General features: G+C 40.1%; 1 protein-coding gene across 1 annotated transcript; it reads left to right on the plus strand.

Annotated features, from left to right (window-relative positions):
• The first annotated feature begins 3,814 nt into the window (after positions 1–3,814).
• Positions 3,815–25,063, plus strand: OVCH2 (ovochymase 2). Its single transcript, XM_046685527.1, has 16 exons — positions 3,815–3,902; positions 6,305–6,414; positions 8,289–8,380; positions 9,902–10,074; positions 10,445–10,540; positions 11,273–11,424; positions 12,089–12,278; positions 13,716–13,739; positions 15,450–15,540; positions 15,664–15,788; positions 16,543–16,683; positions 17,037–17,167; positions 20,068–20,161; positions 20,679–20,810; positions 21,988–22,092; positions 25,041–25,063. The coding sequence occupies exons 1-16, from the start codon at positions 3,815–3,817 to the stop codon at positions 25,061–25,063; spliced, it is 1,767 nt and encodes a 588-aa protein (XP_046541483.1).
• The last annotated feature ends 1,492 nt before the right edge of the window (positions 25,064–26,555 follow it).

Here is a 26,555-nt window from a genome sequence, read left to right on the forward strand (position 1 = left end):
GCATCTTATTTATACTCTTCTAATAATTTTAACTCTTCAATGTTTACGTTTCCTACCAATTCTGGAATTAATTTCTTTCTACATCAACCTTCAAGTTAGAAAGGAATCCGAACATGCCTTTACTTCTCTTTCTTCCTTCTCTCGGCACTCCCCATCTCGCTTGTTAAGTCATTAAGAAATTTAGCTACAAACTACTATTTTTGATCAACAATTATTTAGACTAATAAATTAGTTTTATTTGTCCCTTTGATCACTCCTGCTTCTTGTGTTTCATATGTCCCCTTAGGTTCTCTCTCTCTCTTCATTCAGAAAGATACACAGAAAGTGAGTAGTCATTACTATTGCTAGCACTTTATTTTTGTCATTATTAGTACCTCTGAGTTGATTCTGACTACTAGCGACCTTGTGTACAGCAGAGCAGAACTGGGCCCAGTGTCTTTGTGCCATCCTCTCACCTGCCAGCACTGTATCAGACAATACTCCACTGTTATTCACGTGGGTTTCATGGCCAATGTTTTGGAAGTGGGTGGCCAGGTCCTTCTTCCTAGTCTGTTTTGTCTGGAAGCTCTGCTAAAACCTGTCCACCACGGGTGACCCAGCTACTGTGAGAAATACCTGCCACATAGCTTTCAGCATCGCAGTAACATGCAGCCGCCACAGTATGACAATCAAGAGACAGGTGGTGTGGTTCCCTGACCAGGAAATGAACCCAGGCTGTGGCAGTGAGAGCACCAAATCTTAAAGACTAGACCACCATAGTACTTTATACTTGGTTAGATTTACACATATCTTTATCAGTTTTTTTCTTTGTTCATCATTGCCTCTTGCATCCCTCTCCTTCCTTCTGGATTTAATTTCTTTTTTCTGATTTGATTTCTTCATTTAGTGGCTCCTTCAGCAATGGTATGTTGATATTAAATTCTTTCAAGTGTTTTTCCTTGCAAATATCTTCATTTCACTCTTATTCTTAAACAATCAATTGTCTGGGCATAAAATTCTAAATTGATAGTTATTTTTACTCAGCACTTTGAAGATATTTTCTAGTTTCCATTGCTATTGATAAACCATTTGTCAGTCTAATATATTTTAATAGGTAATTTGTCTTTCTCTCTTGCTGTTTTTAAGGAGCTCTATTTGCCATGTTGTTATAAAGTTTCACAGTAAATTGGGGCTTTCTTTTATTTATCTTGTTTAGGAATTTTTGTTCTTGGATCTGAAGCTTAATATCTTTCATTAGTTATGAAAAATTTTAGCTATTATGTTTTGTAATATTGCCTGTCCACTATTCTTTCTATAATCTTCTTCTATTATTCCTATTAGGCATATGATGGACTTTCTCATTCTCTTCTGCATATTTCATAAATTCTTTTTCATTCTATGTATCTGTTTGTCTCTGTGTATGATATTCTGGGTAATTCCAAAGATCTATCTTCCAGCTCGTTAATTCTCCAGTTATATATAACCAACTGTGTAATCTATTTTTTTCTGAGAATATTTTTTATTTCTAGAATGCCTCTTTGTCTTTTACCCCCAAATCTGTCTGGTCCTTTCTTTAAAAAAAATAGTTGCTTTCTTGAGTTTCATATTCTTTTACTTTTTAAAAATATTAACAGATATCATATTATGTCTATTAGGTCATTCTATTTTCTGAAGTTCTTAATGGCTTAAATCTGCTCTTTAATGTGTCTGTGGATGTACTCTTGGTTTTTTCTGTTCATTTTTGTTTTTTGTTGTTGCATGATTTTAAATTGTGAGCCCTTCTTTCTTCAGTGAGTGTTACCTTTGTCTAGCCTGGATTGAGAGTATGTCCTCCAAATAAGTTCTGTTCTTTATTTCTGTCAGCTGCCATCTGTATCACTAGCTCAGGATAAATTGTGATACAATTTCTCAACTTGAAGGTGTACAGATAAGGAAAACAGTATAATTTGAATCCTAAAGCTATGTTTGGTGCAGTCTTTGGTCCAAAATTGCCAAGACAGATTTTTCACCCTCCAAAAAATTTACCAGTCTTGCAAATGAAAAACTGATTTTCTACTACCATGCCAAACAATATTTCACTATATCCCTTTCTGCAAGTGACTATTATGTACAATTATAATTTATAGAACTCTGCAAGGCTTGGGTAGCTGACCTCACAGAAACTTAGTATCCCAGAACCTGGTATGCTCTCTCTGAAGATGAAAGATTTTAACAGCAAGGGGATCAGAGCTTACACTCTCAAGAGATGAGAGATGTGAATGAGTGCATATACTGATGGTTGTGTTTTGATATGTGTTGAGTTGAAGGAATAAGCAAGATCCCATCACATTTATGTGTAGCAGCCAATAAAAATGCCCCCCTCTTGCATGATACAGGAAAACTCATAATTTTTCATTTTACAGTCAAATTTCTTTATTCTATGATACTGGAAACCAAGAGTAGGTCAAAAGCTCAGAAGGCTCTGTGCTTTAAATGAATCTCTATTTCTACTTTAGGCTTATCAACCTGGCACATCCCAGGCCTATGCTAAACTTTTCTGTAATTTTTACATTAGTAGCACACAATATATGGACAGAATATAGTGAATTTCGAGTCAGGAGGGCCACATTCCTATTCAAATTGCTCTGGAAAGTGATTGATAAGATATAATAGAACTTTCAAGATCATCTGTTGTCAAAGAAAGATTGAGATTTTGATTATAGTTTGGACTTTGATTGATTACTTGTTAGGACTGACATCAATCCCCATATCAACAGTCAAAATTTCCCAGCTACAGAATTAAAGTATTTGTGGATAAAGCCTCAATCAGGGATTTGAGTGTCCTTTCCGTAAAGCTACAATCTTGACTGGTGCCTAAATTTGCGGTTCTCACAAATTTTAGTTATTAGAACTTCTTTGTTTTGCATTTATATTATTTGTATCTGTTATGTTTTTATAGATTTATTTTGTACTAGGGAAAAATTTGCCACAAAGAAGTTAGGAGCTTCTGGTTTGACATTTGCTATTTTGGGCAGCTAATTTGTAAAAGTTGACAGAAAAATCTCATATTCCTGTGTGGTCAGAGATGGCGTTGGCCAATCTACAAGTGTTGCTCACACACTGACCATGGGCCAAGAACTCAGCCAGGGAAGAAGAAGACTGGCATTTAATCAAAGCCACCTATGTGTGCCACATCATTTACCAGGTGTAGAAGCAAAGGATATTTAGTGTTTACTTTCTGTAAATACAAAAAATGGTGAGAGAACGCAAATTCACAAATGCCCTAATGGACCGTATCCTAAATCACTGTCTAGTAGCATGATATCCTGAGTGTGCTACCAAATTATCTGTTCTCATCTCTTCTTCTCTACTACATGGTATAACTATCCATTTACATTTGGAAAATAAGAAAAAGAAAAACGCTTTAGCTCATTCTGATGAGTTGTCTGCAAGCATGTCGGAAAGTCTAATCTTGAAAACAAGGACAACTTTGATATTCAGTCCTCTTGTATTAACCTGTACTAAGAAGCAAATGATGTTTGCAAATAAAAGCCTTAGCCACCAACCACTTGGCTAGCCAGATACACTCTGAGTGAAGCAACATATTGATGTGGGTATAATGGGGCATGTAATATTGCTTTATCAAGAGTTTGCTTCTGTGGTTGACTTCCCACATCTTGCAAAGATCTTTGCAAGAAACCACATTCAGAAACATCATATAGACATGGTTGAATGCCTCAAGTCTTGGTTAATGAATAACTTTCTTTTAAATTGGCTTATTGCTGGTCTCACAGTCTTCCTATTTTGGTTCTCCTTAGTCTCTCTAAAATTTCAGGGAAAAACTCTGAGTCTCAAAATGCCTATGAGCAAGAATAAGCTGATTTTACTAATTGGAATGATCTGTTTGGAACAAGGGAAATCTGCAACTCTGTCTCTCCCCAAAGGTAAGTTCCGCACAAACTCTATAACTACCTTTGCCTGAAGGAATAGCCTCTGCTGGCAATGGGCATCACATCTTCACTCTATATTCCTTTGGGAAAAGAGGAGAAGCAAATGTATTTTGGAGATCTAACTGATTTTATTGTAACTTTTTTGACGTTCTCTCCTGCAATCCGCATATGAAACGGGGTGAAACATTTATGGAATACAACTTGGAAAAGTTGAATTGATCTGAAGAAAACTAGGATTGTTCAATTATTTGGACACGCTATACAATCCCATCCTCTTTCATGGAACAAATTCTAGAAAGAAGCATAAATTTGGAAACATTTGTAATCTTTTAGAAAATTATGTTGCTGGGAAATATGAAGCATGTTCACTGTGGTGTATTATAAGTGGTCTTTTTTTCCTCAAGTAACATAAGCTGAGAACAGTTCTTAGCAGGCTTCTCCATAGTCATATTTGTGCCGGTGCCAAGAATCATCATGTTTTCTATCCTTGCTTAAATGAGTTAAGGAAATAGTAAATTTTGTGTCTAAGGTATTTGTGATTTTTTCAGCTGAAACAGTTAAATAATAAATATTTGATCCAATGTCATGCCTTCACTGGGTTCAGAATCAAAAGGCTTGGTTTTACATCCATGCTTTGCCATTAATTAGCTGTGCATCTCTTTGATTTTTTGTTGTCTCAACTGTAATGTGGGGATAATAAAGCTTGATTCATACGCATAGAATGGGGATTAAATGAGAAATTATTTGAAAGAGCTTTGTATATTTTAATTATTGATCTAAATAATTATGCTCTCAATGATACCTTCTCAAGAAAAACATTTTGTTCATCCATTCAACTCTTCTAAGTGTCTACTGTATGCTAGCAATAGTACTAAACTTTGGAAATACAGAGATGAATAAGACATAGTTTTGTTTCCTCAAGTATTTCATAGTCCAGTGAGGGAGACAGATGAACAATTCACTATCACAACACTACATGGCAAAAACCATAAAAAGGGAGAGGAAAGAGTACTACACATACAGGGATGAGACACTTAGCACAGTTTGATGAAATCAAGGAATACTTCTCAGTTGAGGTGATCTTTAAACTTGAAGAATTAGGATTAGAGGATTCCGCTAGGTAAAGTAGTGGGTTGAGGTGCCAGCCCCATGACCAAGTGGTTAAGTTGGCGCACTCTGCTTCAGCGGCCCAGGGTTTCACCAGTTCCGATCCTGGGCACAGACCTAGCACTGCTCAACAAGCCGTGATGTGGCAGCATCCCACATAGCAGAGCCAGGGGGACCTACAGCTAGAATGTGCAGTTGTGTACTGCGGCGGGGGGCAGGGGGTGGGAGGTGGTTGGGAAGAAGGAAAAAAAAAGAAAAGAAGAAGAAGACTGGCAGCAGATGTTGGCTCAGGTGCCAATCTTTAAAAAAAAAAAAAAGTGGGTTGATTGTGAGGCAGGTATTTCTAGGCCCTCTTAGAAAACATGTAGGAAAGAATGACCTGCAATAGGAACAGAAGATGTGTCATCCTTGAATTTCTGAGGAGTCATTAAATATCTTTAATCTAGCCCATCTATTAGATGAGTAGTCAAAAAAACCATTGAGGATAAACAAGTAAAGGCACCGTTTTCAGGGGTAAAGTCTTTTCCACCAAGAGGAAAGAGCTCTTTCTTCCATTACCTGGCAATCCTTCTACCTTAACACCACTCTGGTATGTGAATCAGGACAATGTCTTCTCTCTACTCCACTCTCCTTGAAAAACCTGCCACTTTCCACCCTCATGGAGAATTAAATCCAATATCTGACTGTGTGCCAGGCGGCATAGACAATGGTTTCTGACTCAGTCTCCTGGGTGGAGTCGAGAAGAAGATGTACACACATTTACAGTCTAAGGTGTTACAGTCTATGGCATCATCCATTCAACCAATTAATTGAGCAACTTCCATGCATCGGGAACTGTGCTAGATATTGAGGTTATAGACGTTCCTAACATTAAGATTCTTTCTTTAAGGAGCCCACAGTCTAGTTGGATTGAAAGACATAGAAATAACCATAAAGACATGTGATACATATCATAGAAGTACAGAGTGCTGCGAGGAATCTCTAAGGGGCCAGAGTGCTCAGAATCAAGGAGGCTGCACCCCTGCTAACCTAGTGGAGATCTACATCTGAGGCCCTTAATCTTCTTATCAGAGAAGTAGATCTCTTCACAATATGCCTGTTCCATATGACCAAAGCTGAACAATCCCCTATACTGCAAATCACGGCAAATTCCACAATTAACTTAAAGCCATTTTGTAATCTTTATACATACTCCATGTCCTACAGTTTTTTCTTGCTCAGAAAAGTTTCCTGTACCCTGAGTGCTAGGAACTATCTAATTACTAAATTTTTCTCTTTTCTTTTCCCAGCTCCCACTTGTGGGCAGAGTTTGGTGAAGGCACGGCCTCAGAATTACTTTAACATTTTCAGTCGCATTGTTGGGGGAAGCCAAGTGGAAAAGGGTTCCTACCCCTGGCAGGTAAGTCCCAGGGAACATTCTCTTGTGGGTGGACTATGAGCTGTCTTAGGATTGGATCTCCCAGAGTCACATTCTGCCCATCAGTGCATTCCATTCTGCCTAGCTCATCACCAGAGATTCCATGAGTGTGTGCAAGGCCAATTCCCTCATGATGTGTACCAGTTGAGTTCCAGAAAAGGTGTATTTAGAGTAGCCACATGCACTATTGGCTTGCTCCAAAAATTAGAAATGCCATCCCAAACTTCCAACCCCAGAGAAAGAAATCCCACTTCAAGAGCTGAAAAACTTTTGAATTTACAATTTTAAAAATAGTTTTCTGATTCGATATATATATTTAAAATATGTGTGTCTCAGTATAGTTTAAGACAACCAGGAAAGACAAAGATGTCATATCCATAAGTCTGTTTTTTATGTTTTGGGTATAAGGCTTGTACCTATACCATAGGACCCCTCAGGGAATAGTCAAGAGTACCACCTTCTTAGTAGCTAGTGTCCTAAGAATTCAAACTCAATCTAATTTTCTGGTCCTCCCATGCCATAGAAAGGCCTTTCTGCTTCTGCACCTAGCCTATGGTGTTTACATGTACTGCCTTTGAAAGTCTCCAAACTTTCTTTACCGTGGGAGCCATGTCATACTCTTGCTTCTTAATTTTGCAAGTAAAGGGATAGCTCTTTATTTTTACTTCCCTGAGTCAATCATATTAACTTTATGGCAGTGGATATTTGGTAATTGTTGGTTGCTTGAGTTTGTGTTCAGTGGGTTGATTGAATGGCTGAGTCATTGTCATTTGATTAACTGATGAATTGATTATTTGGTAGAAGAGTTGATTGATCAGTTGCTTACTTGGTCAATTGGTTGGCTAGTCAATTCAGAAGTCCATATTCAAATCATAGGGGTGACTCATTGACTTTTACTTACTTGCTCTTTATTCCATTCTTAGGCTTTATCTTGTATTGAATATCATTTTATATTGCTCATTGAATAATTTTTGTTCAAAAAGGAGACAATTGTAATAAATCGCATCTTTTCTAATTTCAACAGTGGATTTAAAAGTATGTAATTGTATCCTGTAAGTTGTTTTAGAGTGAAATCAAATTCATAAACAGGATAAACCAAAGATAAAAAGTATATTGTAGAGGGAGATTTAAAAATAGGCTTGGATGGAAACTAGACTTTTGGTGGTAAACACAATTCAGTCTTTACTGAAGCTGAAATTTAATGATGCACACCTGAAATTTACACAATGCTGTGTGACCTCAATAAAATAACGTTTAAAAAACAGGCCTATAGGAGTTGTAGAGGTCAAATAGTTAAGAGTATGAGAAATTTGTAGGTGCATACTATTTCTCTAAGATGCTTGGAGGAATTAGAGCTTGTGTTGAAAGACACCCTTAGCTCTTACCTGGCCTGTCTCCCAAACGTCTTCATCTGGACTCTACTGTATCTTATGCTTTGTTTCCTTTCTCTTCACTCACAGATATTGTTAATATTGTTACAGTAACAGTCTGGGTCAAAAGTATTATAAAAATAAATAGATTAGATAGACAGATAGATAGATAGGTGATAGATAGATGATTGATTGATATATAGATAGATAGATACCAACAATTTTTACCGTCAACTCTACTGAAACCTTATAGCCAATCATCTGAAATTAACTACCTCTCTTGGGGACCAGGGTTGGGAATGTTCTATCTCCAGCACTGCTATTTTTCTGAGCTGTGATGAGGTGGGTTTTTCTCCTTCACAGTCCATGGTTTCTGATATTTATGAATAAGATATCCAGATCTGTTTTTCAGAATATGCTCAGTTTCCAGGTTTTGGGGGATCCCAAGGCATTAACTTGCTCCCATTTAAGGTCTTTGCAATTCAGGTGTCACTGAAACGAAGGCAGAAGCATATCTGTGGTGGGACCATCATCTCTCCACAGTGGGTGATTACAGCTGCTCACTGCGTTGCAAACAGGTAGGGGAAGGCCGAGCCAAGGATAAAGGACAGTTTACCCTTCTCCCTTGGCATCAGCAGCAACAACTCTATCAAAACATACATCTGTGTGACATATGCTGTAGTAGGGGAATATCTTAACTTCATAACACAAATAGGGCTCAGTGACACTGTCAGAGGATACTCAACTTGGTAGAAAACATACATCCCTTGAAGGAGCAGAATACTTTACTTACTTAACATGACTGGAAGTTAATAAAGGATAATATCTAATTGAGAAAAGAAGTAACACAAAGATAGATTTGTGAAAGTTCTTTCCTAGTTTTTTTAAATTTCACAGAAAGAAAATTATCCAGTTCATTATGTATCTTAAGAAATGGATAAAAGAAAACAATGGGAGGCCAGTAAAACACAAAGAATTCTCCATGTCTTCTTTCCTCTTGATCCTGCCTCTCTGTGCTTCATTCCAACAACTTCCATCCTTGACCCAATTTCCTATGTGCTCCAAAAGTTCTACTGTTGTCAGGGCTCTTGCTACTCACCAGGCTATAACCAAGATCATGCCCTCATATTTTCTCTCTTTCATTTCAAGTCTGCAAACATCTCCTGGATATTTACTTGGTGCTAGACACTAGTGGGTACCAAAGATAAAAATATGAGTAATACAGAATTTCTGCCCCCAGAGAGTTGATAGTCTAAGGAAGAGTCAACTGATGATTTCACACAATGTGGTAGGTGGTTAGGCTAGAGAGATGCTATGTTTTAGGTTAGGTACATACAACAGCCACGAGCCCAGGGAAGCATATCAAGAGAAAATTATACCCTTTCTAATTTTATTTAAATCATCACTCCTGGGAATGAAGTCTCCCAAAAGATGGCAAGCCCAGAGCTCTTAATCCATCTCAATGCATCCTACGAAGTTCCTTTCAGACAACTTTATTGTAGGAAAAAAGGTAGTAGAATGGTTTTCCCATGTCGCGCCGGGGCTCTAAGTTACAAACATAAAGGAGTTAAGGATCCTTACCTCCCATTGTTATAATTTGTCCCAAATCCCTGAGTATTCATGCTATCTGGGACATAAGCGTTATGGTGCTCATGTGTCTTTCACAATATACATTATGCATTAGATCTCTGACATTAAAGCAGCATACCTAGTGTGCATCACAAATCATTCCCAAAGGATCTCACTGATAGTCAGTCCAGACTAACCCCCAGAGATGCTGAATAAAGTCCGCTAACAGCTTTAGACCCCTAAATTGCAATGTATATACTTTTTTAGACATTTTACAAATAACATTGCTAAGTATTCAATTTATCATATCATTGGCTCTATATGAGGCCACTCTTTATTAGTATCCCACTTGAATTGGGAAACTCTGCATTTTTACTGAAAGTGTTGGAATCATTCTCACTTTCTCTGTTTAGCAGCCTCACACCCCTCATTATCTACCCATGTCATTTTGAAGAGGCCAGTTTGTCAACCATTTCATCTATACTCAGAGGCTCAATGAAACCCACCATTTTACTGCTTCCTCTTCATAGAAATATTGCATTAACTTTGAATGTTACTGCTGGAGAATATGACTTGAACCACACAGAGCCAGGAGAGCAAACTCTCACCATTGAAACCATCATTGTACACCCACATTTCTCCACCAAGAAACCAATGGACTACGATATTGCTCTTTTGAAGATGACTGGAGCCTTCAATTTCGGTAAACATTTGAGGCCAACTCTGAATTGTCTATCCCATGTTCTCCATAACTTCTGTTCCATAGCACATTCCCTACAGTATATATTATGTAGCATATGCCCAACAGTTCTGGGTCATGGACTTTAAGATAGAGATTTGGAGTGGAGGCTTCCCTATCTGAAACTCTTTTTGCTTGTGGCTTCAGATATAGTATTACGTGGAGTCAGGAGAGGATCTTTCTTTGTCTGAAAAGTGACCCCTGGAGACGCCAGGTGAAACTATCACAACTCTTACAAGGTCTCTGGGGAACCACCTAGATGCCAATTGGTGAGTGGCTTATGGTGTCCTCTCCTCCATGGATGAGACAAGCCCTACCTTGCTCTTTTCTTTAGGCCAGTTTGTGCAGCCCGTGTGTCTTCCAGAACCAGGGGAACGATTTGAGGCTGGATTTATTTGTACAACTGCAGGCTGGGGCCGCTTGACTGAAGGTAAGGTCTTCTATGCCACTACTCTTAATCAGACGTCAGAACTTTCTGGTAGACAGTAAGAAAATAGAATTTTTTTAGTTATTTTATTGAAGTCATATTGGTTTATAAAACTGTGTAATTTCAGGTATACACTATATACATCAGATTCTGTATAGACTGCTCCATAGTCACCACCAATAGTCTAGTTTTTATCTGTTACCATACATATGTGCCCCCTTACCCCTTTCACCCACTCCCCCATCCCCTTCCCCTCTCTTAACCACCAATCTGTTCTCCTTATCCAGGTGTTTGTTTATGATTCCACATATGAGTGAAATCATACTATATCTATCTTTCTCTGCCTGGCTTATTTCGCTTAACATAATACCCTCAAGTTCCATCCATGTTGTCACAAATGGCACAATTTTGTCTTTTTTTATGGCTGAGTAGTATTCCATTGTATATATATATATATATACCACATCTTCTTTATCCATTCATCAGTTGATGGGCACTTGGGTTGCTTCCATATCTTGGCTATCGGAATAATGTTGCAATGAACATAGCGGTGCATAAATTTCTCTGTATTGTATTCTTGTAAAACAATTGTGTAAACATTTTTAAAAACAGAGAATATCACATGGTGCTTAGAAATTCAGGTGTTTCCAAAAGGCACAAGCCTGAATGGGGCATCTTCAACTCAGAAATGGTGAAAGAGTGCTTCGCTGGGGCTCTCATCTGTGTGTTTTCTAGATGGCATCCTCTCGCAAGTCTTGCAGGAAGTGAACTTGCCCATTTTGACCCAGGAGGAGTGTGTGGCAGCTCTGTTAACCCTAAAGAAACCCATCAGTGGGCAGACCTTTCTCTGCACAGGCTTTCCAGATGGAGGGAGAGATGCTTGTCAGGTAGGTGGGAGTGGCTGAGCTGACAGGGCCCTGGCAGGGCTTCCCTCAGCTTTGTCATCACGTGAGGGACTGAAAGAAGGCTGTAGGTAAGACTAGATTCTGGAAAGAAGGGTCAGAAGTGACAGGGGAAGTCAAGTCAAAATATAGGGACAATTTAAACAACCTGTTTTTACCAGGCAGTATGAATTCAGAGGAGGTCTTCTGCTTTTTCCAAAAGACGAAATCATAGACATAATGCAAACAATGAGCTCAGGGTTCTCCCCTGCTGGAAGATGCCTGGCACTTTCCTCTATAGAGATATCCAGTTTGTCTATAATGGGAACTTTACTTTCCCTCCATTCTTCCTGCTGACCAAGACCCGAGGTCAATTTTACTACTGGGAAAGAATTCTCTGAGTCTATAGGATGAGACAGGAGAGGGAAATACATCTGCTTGATGAAAGCCTAGGATGGGGGAGGAGGAGGTGGAATTGATAGGCTCCAATGATATTTGAGCAGCTATTATGAATTGTAGTTGGCTATTCTTCCAGGCTCCTGAGTCCAAATTATTAGAAATGAAGAAATATCATTGATTCTTACCTAACATCTTTGTGGGGGAAAAAGATTGAGTGCTTTGGGGAACAGACACTGGCAATGATAGTAACTGAGGCTTTTTCCCCCTACAGGGCGATTCAGGAGGTTCTCTCATGTGCCGAAATAAGAAAGGGGCTTGGACTCTGGCTGGTGTGACTTCCTGGGGTTTGGGCTGTGGTCGAGGCTGGAGAAACAATGTACAGAAAGATGATCAAGGATCCCCTGGGATCTTCACAGACCTTAGTAAAGTGCTTCCCTGGGTCCACAAACACATCCAAATTGGTAATGAAGCCAGCACATAAGGTTAACAAGCTAGGGACGGAGAGAGAATCAGCAGAGTCCAGACAAGTGAGGACCACTGAGCAGACAGGCTCTGCTTCTGTTCTTCGTGTCTCACATAAGGATTGTGATATTTACTAAGTCCAAAGCAAGAGTAAAATACGACGTGTGGTACAGCATACAAATATTCAATGAAATATGAATATATCCATCCTAGACTTTGTCAAATTTGCCTTTAATTGAAACTATCTCCTCTGGTGATATGTTTTCACCACTTATTTCTCGACTGTGCTAGCAAGATTCAGCAAGCTATAGCATAAATCAGCAGTTATCAGCCAGGGGAAATTTTGTCCCCCAAGGGACAATGTCTGGAGACATTTTGGGCTGCCACAACTGGGAGAGGGGGATGCCACTGGTATCTAGTGGGTGGGGACCATGAATGCTGCTAAGCATCCTACAATGCACTGGACAGCCCTTACAACAAAGAATGATGCAGCCCCAAATGTTAGTAATGCTCTGGTTGAGAAGGTGTGGCATAGGCCTAAGTACTACAAGTCTGAAAAGACCCAGTCTAGTAGATTGACCAGTAAGTTAATTGAAATTTGATTTCTGCCTCCAAATTCAACTTCACTGTTTTCTTAACTGGTGGCTTCCAGCCTCAATAGGACTTCTTTCCCAAAGAGGGAAATTCAATTAGTTAAATTAATTCAAATTCGTTCCATAAGAACTTGGGTTTATTTTCAAGTGTATGGCACAGTGGCAGGTATCCAAGCCCTCACTTCAATTTGTGGTTATCCCAGCAATGCTTTTGTGATTGTGGAGAGTTATTTCCATCACTAGTCTCTCTTCTCATGTGAAATGAGAGAGGTAGAACAGATGACCTCTTCCTGATCTGCATAACCTCCAAGCTAATCATGGCCTGATTCTTAATTAGCCCACTTAATAAAGTGTTTTAGTCATCTCACTAAAACACCAAGACCACTCTCCTGTTCTGTCAATTTATCCCTTCTGTTCTTTCCATAGATTAGAGTTTTTTTTAAGGTATGCTTTTTTACTTTGGTGAGAAAGATTGGCCCTGAGCTAACATCTCTTGCCAATCTTTCTCCCTTTTTTTTTTTTTGTCCCCAAAGCCCCAGTACATGGTTGTATATCCTAGTTGTAGGTCATTCTAGTTCTTTTATGTAGGATGCTGCCACAGCATGGCTTGACAAGCAGTGTGTAGGTCTGTGCCCTGGATCCAAACCAGAGAACCCCAGGTTCCGAAGCAGAGCGCATGAACTTAACCACTCAGCCACAGGGCCGGTCCCACAGATTAGATTTTCATTAGTTGCATATTGACTTAAAAATCTCTGCACTTTTGAGCCAGGGAAATGCTAACTTCTTGAAATATTGTTCAGGATACCACAAACCTTGAATTGTATCTTTCTTTTTCTTTCCCAGGGAAGCGGAGAAAGATCTCCAGAGGTGGGTGTTTCTTGAAGCTTGCTCCAAGAGCGTGAATTAATATCTAGCATTTCTGAATATCTGTTCCCTTTGTGATCAAAAGCTTTCCTCTGCAAGAGCTCTGCTTGCTCGTAAAACCACCTCTTGAAGCACCTACAGCATTCCCTGCCAGCCGGGGCAGTCCCTTGCCCAGCAGGAGCCCCGGATTCCCTCTCATCTCACTTCTTATCAATCCAGAACTCCATCTCAATTCAGTAAACATTTGCCAAATCCTAGCTTTGGATCAGAGACTCGAGGGAGGAGGGTGAGGTGGTAAGAATGTGGTCCATAAACTGTCCACCTTACCCTGAAAGTGTCCTTCCTTATACAGGGGACTCAGTCACCCTGGGTGTTACATTGCAAGCCTGCAATGAATTTACTCTGTGACTTTGGGTAAGCTCCTTCCCACCTCTGGACCTCACTTTCCTCATCCATAAAGAAAAGAGTTTGATTTGTATTGTAATTGTATTGTAATTGTATCTAAGGCATCTTTAGCTCAACTCTTCAGTGGTTCTGTGAGTCTCTGGAACTATATACAAATAAGTAATGTGGGAAAAGAGCCCCCTGAGAGCTCAGAGGAGTGAGCAGCTGCTTCTAGCTGAAAAAAAGACAGGGGAGGCATTTGAGCACAGACATCTTTTAAGCTGAACCTTAAATGACAAAGGACGAGTAGGATTTTCTCAGGTGGAAATGGGATACAGGTAAAGAAAACTGTTCCAGCTCAAGGAATCATCCGTATCAAAGGAGGAATATTAAGGATAAAGATGGGAAAATTTAGGATGTTAGTAGAGGTCAGTACGTTAGTCAAAGCAGCTGAAGTGTAAGATATGTGATGGGGAGAAGATTAGATTGATAACTTGAGACCAAATTATGGAAATTTTGAATGCCAGTCAAAAAAGTTTGAACTTTATTGAGTAATAGGAAGTTGATTAATTAGATAAGTAGAGCTATCCTTTAGTGATATAAGAACAGCACTAGATTGGAGGATAAGTGATAGATTGGAGGGGAAATAATTGAAGGTGGATTTATGAGATTGTGCATGAGAAATGGTGGCCTGAACTAGAGCAATGGCCGGAGAATGAAAAGGAGAGAATAGAAACCAGAAGAATGAGGGCTTGGTGGGCGCGTAGATGAATGGTGGTGAGGGAGGGGGAGGAATCAAGGATGGTACCAAAGTTTTGAGCATGAGAGACTAAGAAAAGGGCACATAAAAGTAATCAAATCAAAAGTGGAGGCAGTTTTGCAGACCCAGAGGAATTCCACTTGTCACATGTTAAGCTTCAAGGGAGCTCTCTAGGAGACAGTTGAAAAATCAGGTCTGAAGTTCGGAAACGTAGAGACAATAATAATTGAAACCGAGGATATGAATGAGGCCGGTCAGAGGGATCGTGTAGAAAGATGAAAACCAGGGATAGAATCTGGGAAATACCTGTATTTATAGAGTGGAGTTATGGAGTCAGAGAAAGAAGAGTGAAGGAGAAGAAACCGTAAATCTCAAGATTAGGCAGGATCTAAATGGAACAAAAAGAATAAGGCATCATAGACGCGAATGCAGGAAGAGGTTCCGTGAAGAAAGGAAGTGCACATAAAGAAGAACCAGGAGCTTCCAGTGTCTGCGCAGGTTCTGGAAGGAGGGAGCTGTTGTGGCTAGGCATCACTGTCAGCCCTGATTCTCCTGGCTTTCCCTTCCAGCCTCATGCAGTGAGCAGGATCATGTGGTCAGCAATTCTGAGGGGCAGCTGCACTTTCCAGAAACCTCCTACCTATATTATGAAAGCAAGCAGTGAGTAGCCCCCTCTGCCTCTCCTCTGCTGACTCCCACTCCGAGTCTGACTGAGCCCATTAACTGGACTGTGACAGCCGTTTTCTGTGTAGACATAATACCCTCTCAATGTGTCTGCCGCAGACTGTGTGTCTGGACGCTGCTGGTACCAGAGGCAATGCATGTGTTACTCACCTTTTCCCATTTGGATGCAGAGTCCTGTTACCACAATCACCTGTCAATATATTCTTTAGAAGACAGACTTATTGGTGAGTAGATTTTCACATCATCAAATGGACATTAGTGTCAGGAGGGCTTAATGAGGCCTGGTGACAATATGTCTGGCACTGAGGCATCTGCAAACAACATACTTCCTGTCTGCAATTTTGAGACTCAGAATTGATAGTGGAAAGGAACTGAATCAGAGCCTGTGTGATGGCTGTAAGGCCCCAGTGCATTTCATTTGCTGCATCTGCTACCCATGGAACCAGGCCCCTAGTCTCATTTGTCAGACCTGGAGCCCTTCAGGTGTAAAATGTAGACATATTGCAGGGCCTCTTGGGGCCTCCCAGGCAGAATACTGCTTTCCTAGGCATGAAAATGACCTTTACCTGCCTTAAGCAGCTAAGAAAAAAAATACCAACGCATAACCATGAGTAGGAGCCAAAGGCTACTTACATAAGAAGCAGAAATGGAGGAGCATTTCTGTGGTTCTTAATTGGAGGTGATTTTGCTCCCCAGTAGACACTTGGCAACGTCTTAGAAGCATTTTTCATTGTCACACTGGAGGGAGCGTTACTAGCATCTAGCAGGTAGAGGCCAGGGATGCTGCAAAACATCCCTAGAATGGTCAGGACAGCCTGAACACAGAGAATGTTCCAGTTCAAACCTCATTAGTGCTGAGGTTGAGAGACCCTGTTTAGGTAATCCTGCACGATTGTGACAGGTTCCATTCTCCTTAAGTCTTTTAATGAGTGCTGTTTCCTAGACTCTGAACAAAAAATATTCCATCTTATGTTGCAGGGAAATTCTGTGGAGAAAGCCTCACTTCATCAGTTCTGGTTGGCGCCAACTCTATCAGGCTGAAGTTCAGCTCTGACGCCACAGATTATGCTGCTGGGTTTAATCTCACCTATAAAGCTCTTAAACCAAACTACCTTCCTGGTAAAACCATTTACTTCTATCACACACTTTCCAGGTCTTTTGTAGAAGTTGAGGCCCCATAAGAATTAGGTGGCAGGCGGGGAGCTCTCTCCCAAGGCCCCCTGGGCTCTATAGTGGAGAGAAGCACAAGGTCAGCGCGGTGCGGACGCAGGCACTCCTCCTACGTCCTGCTAACTCATGAGTTAAGAGGGTCTAATGAGTTCCGGAAAATCAGTGCACAATGTCTTCCTTCTTGGTGGCTCTGCCTGAGAATTCAGCTCAGGCATAATTTGTGGGAGACAGGAGGGAGAATAAAGAGGATTCCTCTTTGCTTGGATGATGCCATTGTTTGAACGTTCTCCCTTGTATTTCAGATTCAGGTTGCAGTTCCTTAACTGTCCTTTTTGAAGAAGGCCTCATACAGAGTCTTCACTATCCTGAGGACTACACTAACATGGCAGACTGCAACTGGATTTTTCAAGCCCCCAAACATTACCTAATTAAGGTACTGACTCTGGTTACCTTTACTTTGCTGTGGTATCTCCACAGAACACCTAACATAAGCACTATGAGGGCAGAGATTTTTACCTGATTGATTCACAGCTGGATCCCTAGTGCCTAGTATCCGGCACACGAGACTGGGTAAGCACATAACAGACCAGCCTATTTTCCCCTGTAACTACCCACATTTACCACTAGATGGCAACAGAGCACTTTACTTTTTGCGGGAGTGCTGCCTTAATCTGTGTACTTGGTAATTTATCAATGTCTAGTCACTTCTAGAAACAAGCAATTCTTCTTTATTAATTAAACTGCTGACAAAACACTTTGTAAGTAATGGATAACAAAATTCGATGACAATAAGGGCCAAATCATCAAGCTTTCCAAGCAGAGGGGACAGGGCAAGCACAGAGGAGCCAGCATAGAACAGGTTCAGGGACTTGCTGGTATAGGAGTCATACGGTGCCTGGAGGGGTGGTAGAAAGTGAGGCTGAGGTTAAAGTATAAAGGGTTTGGAAAGGCAGGATCCAGGGTTTATTCAGCATCTGATTAGTGTTTGTGGTCATTTGTTTGTTTGTTCATTAAACCCTAGGGGGCCATCTGCAGAGAGATGCTCCTAGAGAGCTGAAGGTGAGACTGCAGCCAGAGTGAGGTTGGAACCAGGCATTTAGTTAGGAGTCTTTCTCTTAAAATAATAATTGAAAGCTAGAGAGTGTATGAAGGAGAGAAAGTAAAGCAGAAAATAAAGGGAGAGGAGTAAGGGTGGACAAGACCTCAAAGTTCTCGTATATTTAAGAGGCCAAAAGACATCTGAGACACAGGAGGAGAAGCAAATTGGTATGATGCTATGGCAGTCCAGAAAATGGAGGTTTTAATTTAAAACAAGACAAACCAAACAAACAAAAAATTGTGGCCGCTAGTTTGGATTTAGCACAAAAAGTTAGAATTTAAAGAAGATGAAACTGATCATTTGTTGTCCAGTCCCCACTTCATCCCCCAATAAAAATGTGGAATAATTGCATTGGACAATTGAACAATAGACAGGAGGGGGGAGTGGTGGTGTCTGAAATATCAAGTTGAGTTGGATGTTAAGAGCAGACAAAAGATCACACAGGTTTTACAAGAGAGTGGGAGAAGATGACACAGAGGATGCAAGCATAGATCTTCTCTTTCTAAGAGCTTCTGAATCCCAAACAGAGTTGAGGCAGAAGTTTCAGGAAGAAGCAGAATTAAGGGAAGATTTGTTATTTGTGATGGAGGATAAAAGTTTAAGTATGAGCGTATTTCTGGAAAGAGAAAGAAGAGAAAATTTAGTTGAAAATCTGAACATGCCAGAGCTGGAAGTGATTCAAAAGCATCTATTCAATGAATATACATTGAGTGCTGTGCCTGGGTGAAATGATGCTCTCATACCTATGACAGCATCATCTCGCAAGACTCACCCAAGACAGTAATTTGGAAATTAGTATCAAAGTCATAACTACATGCATATTATTTGACTTGGAGATTAAAAAGTCTATTTCCGGAAAGTATGCCAGTAAAAGTTTAAGAAATGTTTGAACAAATCCTGTTTCTCATGCATCTCCTTCTCTCCATGGCTATATTCACCATTAATGATCATTTGTTTCCACTTTTGTCCCATCCATGCAGTCCTCTGTGTCTTTTGCCAAGTGCTCAGGCTCCACTGTATCCCCGTCATCTGTGTGTTTAAAATCCGAACTCCTACCCTGTCAGCCCCATCTCCCATGGCTCCTCACTTCAAATTCAATTTGCCAGTGCTACCAAATTGCTCAAAGATCACTCTCTGCTGTTTCCTTTCTCCTCCTTCACATGGCTCCCTCTATCTAGATACTTCCCTTCCCTTTGCCTAACACAGAACAGGCTCCCCTTTCAGGAAATAATATAAAAGAAGGAAAAGGCAAGTGTATAAGTATATTCACATGTTTAAGAAAGAAAAACAGTGGGATTTTCATAATTGTTCAAGGATGGAGATAAATGGAATATTATGCTACCACTCAATATTATAATTATAGAAATGGTGGAAATAAGATTTGTCATGATTTATTCTTGGTGAGCCCAGGCTGGTCCCAAGTAATCATCTTTCTTTTCTAGAGTATTACACATCATGTGTTTAAGAATCTACTCTAGAATTTTGCTGAAGTTTACATTTAAGCTTAGTATCCAAAATCAAATGTCTCTAACCCATACTAGGATTTCCGTTTTCACACATGTCCATGACTTCTCAAAGTTCTCTGTGTTGACTCTGAGACCACCTTTGCAAATGCTCTTAGTAGCTCAGATGATCTTTTGTTTTACATCAGCACTCAACACTCACTGATATCTGTGCCATATCAGAATTTGTCAGTGAGTCATAGAGATTTGTTGGCGGCAAGACAAGGCGCATGGGAATAGGGGCCAAATATATCCTGCCAAGTAGAAAGACACAGTCTCCAAGGGGAACAACCACCTTCAGTCTTGATTCAGGAGAACTGGAGGTTCAAGATGAAATATCAGGGACCAAGTGTACAACAGTAAGATGTTCAGAGAAGCAGCTGGGTGTCCACAGATTTCTTGTATAACCCAAAGCCTAGTTGCTTCCAGTGAAAAATCTCCATGGGGTGGCTCTTCTGGTCTCTTAGAGCTGTGAGGGAGCTCAAATATTTGCACATTTCCCCACCCTTATATTCAGCCCATATTTGGTAGCTTAGATATCTCAGAAGGTTTGGGAGCCCATGATGTAGTATCTTTTCCTAAGTAATTTAACCCATTCATGAATGCCCCACTCACTTGCTCATCTGAGGTCACATTCCAGAGCAAGTTGAGCAATCCACATTTTTCTGATTAATCAAAATCAGGTAATTCATTCATATTATTTACTCTGGATGTAATATTGAGTCTTCTCAGCTTTCCTTTCAGAGCCTGGAAATAGAAGAAAGTGGAGACTGCTCTTCCGACTTTGTGACCGTGCACAGGGATGTAGAAGGGAAGACGGAAATAGGTTTGTTCCCCCAGAGCCTCAGCTTCCCTAGTTTGCATTTGGACCCATTCCTTTCTAAGGATAAAAAGGATCTGGCTCAATTTTCCTTCATTCCTCTGCACTACCTCCATCCCTCCCTATGGTCTCATCACCATTCCTTCTCCCACATCAGGGCCAGGAAGAGTGAGATGGAGAATCAAAGAACCATTTGAACAGAAAATGTGGAAAGCCACAATGAACTAGGGGTCATGCCGCAAGGGGAAAGTGCCATTGAGATAAACCCAGTGGCTAGAACCAATTCCCTTAGTGGCATTCCCAGTGGGAGCATTTGGTAGACAAACAGAATTGAAATGTTGATGGGATTAAATACATATTAAGAAGAAGCAAACTGCTTTTCTATTTTGAAAATGAATTGTGACACCCACCAGAAAATTTATTTCTCAACAATTACCTGAAGGACAAATTTTTTCTTCTATCCAATGCCATATCTACTTGCTGTACTCTTGACCCTGTCTTGCCTGGGCTGGGTTTGATCCAGCTCGGTTGTGTGGCTTTGATGCACCCGCCCCTGTGCTGAGCTCCTCCGGTGTAATGCTCATCAGTTTCCAGTCGGATGGAAATGTGACCTTCAGAGGCTTTCAGGCCACAGTCTCGTTCATTCCTGAAAAAGGTAAGAAGATAGGGGCACCAATGCCTCGGGTTTCAATTCTCATCCTCACAATGCGGTAATAAAGGGCAGCCTTTAGAGCCCAACATGGATACAGTCAATTCTCATTGTCGGCAGCAGTTCTGTTCTATGAAGCCACCAGGAACACTGAATTAGTGAATATGAGCCACTGCTCCTTGGGGGGAAAACAGAGCTAGGTTCCTATGATCCTGGTTTTATATGAGTTTCTGTTTAAAGTCACCTTATTTAACATATATTGTTGATTCATTAACATTGAACTCACAGCCAATATAGTGAACTCACCACTATAACTTGTGCCTGAACAAGGCTTACCTAACACACTTATTTTCTCCATAAGGCACATCCCAGCCTCCTCACACTTAGGAACACAAGAGGCACTTCAGCACTGTTTAGGACAATTTTAAACAGCCAAATCACCAACAAAAAACACAAAAATGCAAGAAAAAAATTGGTGGCACTAAACAGACCATGGAAAGAACACTTGTTTAGAGTATGAAAGCTGAAACAAGAAGGCAGAGTGTCACCTCGTTAGACCTCAGCTAGGAACACGGGCATCAGGTGACTCAAATTTTTCACTGCTCTGCACATGTCCATGAGTGACTGTGAAAGCACCATGAGTACTGGTTTTGAGTCACAAATAAATGTTAGCGAGTAGATGAATTTGCAAATATAGAATCCATAAAGAAAGAGGATCAACTATATGTCTGAATCTTGGCCTATTTTTATAAATGTGTGATCTAAGAAAGAGTCATCTAAGATATTTTCTTCAACCTTCCAATGGGAGAATAATACATGCCTGGTAAGAATGTAGTGAGGATCAACTCAGTTAGGGTATGCTTGGCCACATAACAGAGGCTCAGAAATGCGAAATATCTTCACCAACCCCCAGTCCCTAAACACCTGAGCTACACAGCTTCCTTCCACGCCCTCACACCCATGAGCATTCTGTCCAAATTCCACAAAGCCAGTTATCGGCTTCTCAAGTTGTTCATTCTTGTTAGGCGGTAAGCAACTGCTTATGGCAAAGCAAGGTTATAGTTAAAATACTGCACTTTACAGTTAAAATACCCATAGAGTTCAGCTGACTGAGATGCCCCAGAATCCTAACAATAATAATTTTCTGATAAGTCCCAAATACTGGCCTTGTCTGTGATCTGAGCAATTGTATTATGCTTACATCCAGATTTAAACATCTCCAGATCAGAGGATGAGTCAATGTTTGTGGAGACACAGAATGTACTATCTGAAGAATCCAATGCTTCTGGTAAGCTCTTTTTGGGAATGGGACCAAGAGATACACACAGAGTGTATCAGCCGGGGTTCAACCAGAAATCCCCAAAAAGATACGGTGGAGTCCTAACCTCCAGTACCCCAGAATGTGACCTTATTTGGAGACATAGTCTTTATAGAGGTAATCAAGTTGAAATGAGGTCAATAGTGTGGACCTAATCTGACTGATGTCCTTATAAAAGGGGAAATTTGGATGCAGACAGAGACACACACACAGGGAGAACATCATATGAACATGAAGCCAGAGATCAGGTGATGCATCATCTACAAGCCAAGGAATGCCAAAGATTGCCAATAAACTACCAGAAGCTAGGAGAGAGGCATGGAGCAGATTCTCCATCACCACCCCCAGAATGAATCAACCCTACCAACACCTTGGTCTCAGACCTCTGGCCTCCAAAACTGTGACCCAATAAATTTATGTTGTTCTAAGCCATTCAGTTTGTGATATTTTGTTATGACAGGGCTAGCAAACTAACACACCAGGAACTGGCTTACACAATTGTGGGGGCTGACTAAGAAGTAAATCCATAGGGCAGGCAGTCAGAAAGGGAAGGACACCAGAGTTGCCCAGGCGTGGGCTGAAGCTATTCTCTACAGGCAGAAATTCTTCTCTCTTTTGGGGATGCCTCAGCTCTGCTTTTAGATCCTTTCTAATTAATTAAGTGAGGCCCACCCAGATAATCCAGGATAATCTTCCTCACCTAAAGTCAGCTGACTAGGGACCTTTATTACATCTGCTAAATCCCTTCACAGCAACATCTAGATTAAAGTTTGATTGAATAACTGGGGGCTGTAGCCAAGCCAAGTTAACACATCAAAAGAGCCATTGAATAGAGCTCTGTGGGCTGTGGTCATTGTCCCTCTTGCTCAAAGCAATGCTGAAATATTTCCAGTCACAAGAATCAAAATTCCCATCCCAAGTCATTCATTTGGTGGGAATTGTTAAATCACGTGCCAAATTGTGGCTTGACTCATAAGATCCATCCACTGAAAAACAGTGAGGATACCACTACTTTTTAATGCCATTAAATGACATTAAGAAATGACCATTGAGAAGTGCTGAACTTTCTCTTCTTGTTTCCGCCACCACATCCACTGATATATGTGTGTGCAAGATCTTGGTCCATGTGGACAATGTGGTGAGGGGAGCAGGCAGAGGATGAGGGTACAGAAACTTTTGTAGTTTGTCATTTTGATAGTTTGTCAAGAGAAAGATCTAGCACATTATTTTTAATTTTAGTTTTAATTTTTTTTTTTTTAGTTTTACAAAGTATCTGACATGTAAAACACAGGATAATAGAGAGTATGGAAGGTGAATATTCCTTTTAATGAGAAGAGATGGATGCAGTCTGAGTCGTTCTGTTCTGGCTTCTTGGACCTCATGATACGTCGATGCCCTCAGTATAAAATCCTGGTAAAGTGTGGCTGCCGCAGTTCCTTCTCTTGCCACCGTGGGGGTACAGTCAGCAAAGTCACTTTTCTCAGCTTAAACCAAGCACAATATTTTCTAAGGAGTCTCATTACAACACTCTGCAAGATTTATTCATCATTTTGTCCCCAGCACCTACCGCAGTGCCCAGAACACAGCAGATGCCAAATAAATATTTGGTGAGTAAAATTAAATAGTCCACGAATAGCTCCTGATACAAAACCTCAATAAGAGAGACTCCTGATTTTCTCTCTCTGAACTCACACCTACTTTAGGGCCTTCTCCGTTTGTACAAATACGCATAACAACTTGAGAAGGACAAGAAAAAGAGTTTCCATGTGCCCTGTTGTAAATAGCACACCTAACCTGGGTTACGTAAGTCATTCAATGTGCAATTTTATCCTTCACTTTTTATTTTGAAATTTTGCAAATCTACAAAACAAGTGAAAGAATAGTACAATGAGCACCTATTTATCCTTCACTAATATTCATCGATTGTTGACATCCTGTCACACTGGCTTACTACTCATTTGGTGCCTTCTCTGTACAAATCTCTAGGGCATAGGGTAGGAGGGTACATAGAGGAACAAGATATAGTGCCTATCTTCAAGGAATTTATATCCTAATAATGAAAATTAGGTGTACAAATAGTTGATATTGTATGACTTCCATTTACTTAAAACTAAAATCATTCAAAACTAACATATAGTGTGAGATGTCAAGAGAGCAATTACCCTTCGGAGGAGGAGTGACTGGAACAGCTCTTGATGGGTCTTCTGGGATTCTGCTAATCTGTTTATTGATCTGCGTTCTGGTTATGCTTTTTGAAAATTCATTCAAAGTACTTTACTACTTGAGTATTTTTCTGTGTGTATGTAATATTTCAATAAAATTCACAACAAAATAAAAAAGTGTACAGAAAACCATAATACAAGAAGACACTGAAATAACTTCTGGATGAGATGATTAGGAAACTGGCATTTAATTTGGACCTGCAAGGGTAAGTAGGATGTCAACATGATTCCATGTGCTGTGGGGAACCTTGGATGGTTTTGATCAAGGGAGTGACACAACCAAAACAGCACTTTGGGGAGGTTAATTTGGGAGTGTGAGGAGGACAGGAAAAGATTAACTGCAGGGAGAGTAGTCCAGGTGAGCAATATTGAGGATCTGAGCCCAAAGGTAAAAGGTGGATGCAAGATATATAGGTACAGAATCTGAAGGGTTTGGAGACTGCATAGTTGGAGCAAAAAAAAGGGAGACGTCAAGGGTGAGCCTGAAATGTTAGTGGTTTTCTTGAATATAACACCCACTTTCAGTAGTGTGTATATATTTTTTTATCTCTCTAGAATATAATAGGTATTTCTAATTAATCCGAGTTGTCTATTAGAGTGCCTGGCACAAGGGTGATGCTCAGAGATTGTAATCTGGGCTTGATGGTGAGGAGGATCCGTGAGTAATAAACATGGGTCTTCTTGGCCCCTTCCCAGGTGGCCTCTGCAGAGCTGCTTAACCGTCCCCTTCCAGATTTCTTTCCAGCCAGACTGTGGGAGGCAAGGAGGCCACAGCCAGCTCATGGCCAATGTAGGTTAGTCTGCAGATTGCCACCAGGCATCTCTGTGGAGGGACCATCCTTGGGAAGAGCTGGGTAGTCACCGCTGCTCATTGTACCAATATGTAAGTACCCTCAGGGAATGGAACATGGTGGGAGCTGATGGTTTAAACTAGGTAATCATTCATTCTTCAGCTGCCGCCTCCAACATCCATCAGGGTCTGCTGCTACTTCCCCGTTCACCGCAGTGATGGGCAATCCATCTCCCCAGGCAGAACTTGAGCTCCTGGAGTGCTCAGGAAAGTTTTGCCCCCTCATTGTGTCTCTGCCATATTTTAACTAAACATGAGGCTGGCTGTTGGATAGGGATGTATTTATTTTATCGTATCTCCTTTCCTATGATTTTTCAATAAGAATTAATATTGAATTTTGTGAAACACTTTTTAGCATCTACTAAAATGATTAAATTATTTTCTCCTTTGATTTATTAATGTATTAAATCCATATTAATAGAATTCCTAACATTCCTACATTCCTGAAACAAATCCCACTTGGACATAATACATTCATCTTTTGACATACTGCTGGATTCTGTTTACTAATATTTCACTTAGATTTTTGCATCAATATTCATAATTGAAATAGACCTATAGCAGAGGTTCTCAAAATGTGATCCGGAGACTGCTGGGGACTTCCAAGATCCTTTCAGGAGGATCTGCAAAGTCAAAACTACTCTTATAGTAATGCATAGACATCATTCTTCCTTTTTACTCTCATTCTCTCAAAAGTGTACAGTGTTTTCCAAAGGCTACATAACTTGTGATATCTCAACAGACTGAATGTAAAAAGCAGAAAATCCCGCTTGTCTTTTATTTTAGCCAGACATTAAACAGTTTCAAGAAAATGTGAAACAATACCAGTCTTATTTAAATTTTTTCTTTTTGAAGATGTAGTTATTTGAGTAAATATGTTGTTCATGTTAATACTTAATAGTTTTATTATGGTTATCTTAAATAAATTAACAAATATTTCTTTTAACTTATGCTTTAATTTCTAATATGCTAACTATTGGTAAATATCACTCACAGGAAGAGAAGGTCTTTAGAATTGTCAATGATTTTTTCAAACTGTAAAGGTACCCTGCAACCAAAAAGTTTGAGAACCGCTGCCCTATGGTTTTCTTGTTATTATCTGCCTTTGTGAGATGAATATCAGTTTTATTCATGAAAAGAACTAAAGAGATGTCCTTCTTTTTTCATTGGGATATAATTAATGTATAACATTATATTAGTTTCAGGTAAACAACATAGTGATTTGATATTTGTATATATTGCATAGTGACACCACAATAAGTGTAGTAACATCCATCACCACACCATAGCTATAATTTTTTTTCCTTGTGATGAGAACTTTTAAGATCTACCCTCTTAGCAACTTTCTCTTAGAGTTTTCC

The sequence above is a fragment of the Equus quagga genome, chromosome 14, assembly GCF_021613505.1.
Source record: "Equus quagga isolate Etosha38 chromosome 14, UCLA_HA_Equagga_1.0, whole genome shotgun sequence".
NCBI lineage: Eukaryota > Metazoa > Chordata > Mammalia > Perissodactyla > Equidae > Equus > Equus quagga.

What these genes read in the sequence shown, in the direction of transcription:
- OVCH2 (XM_046685527.1), top strand. Translation starts at nt 3,815, where the DNA reads ATGCCTATGAGCAAGAATAAGCTGATTTTACTAATTGGAATGATCTGT. An exon ending in AGGGTTCCTACCCCTGGCAG is followed by an intron (nt 6,415 to 8,288) that starts GTAAGTCCCAGG and finishes TTTGCAATTCAG; the next exon opens with GTGTCACTGAAACGAAGGCA. An exon ending in CTATATTATGAAAGCAAGCA is followed by an intron (nt 15,541 to 15,663) that starts GTGAGTAGCCCC and finishes TGTCTGCCGCAG; the next exon opens with ACTGTGTGTCTGGACGCTGC.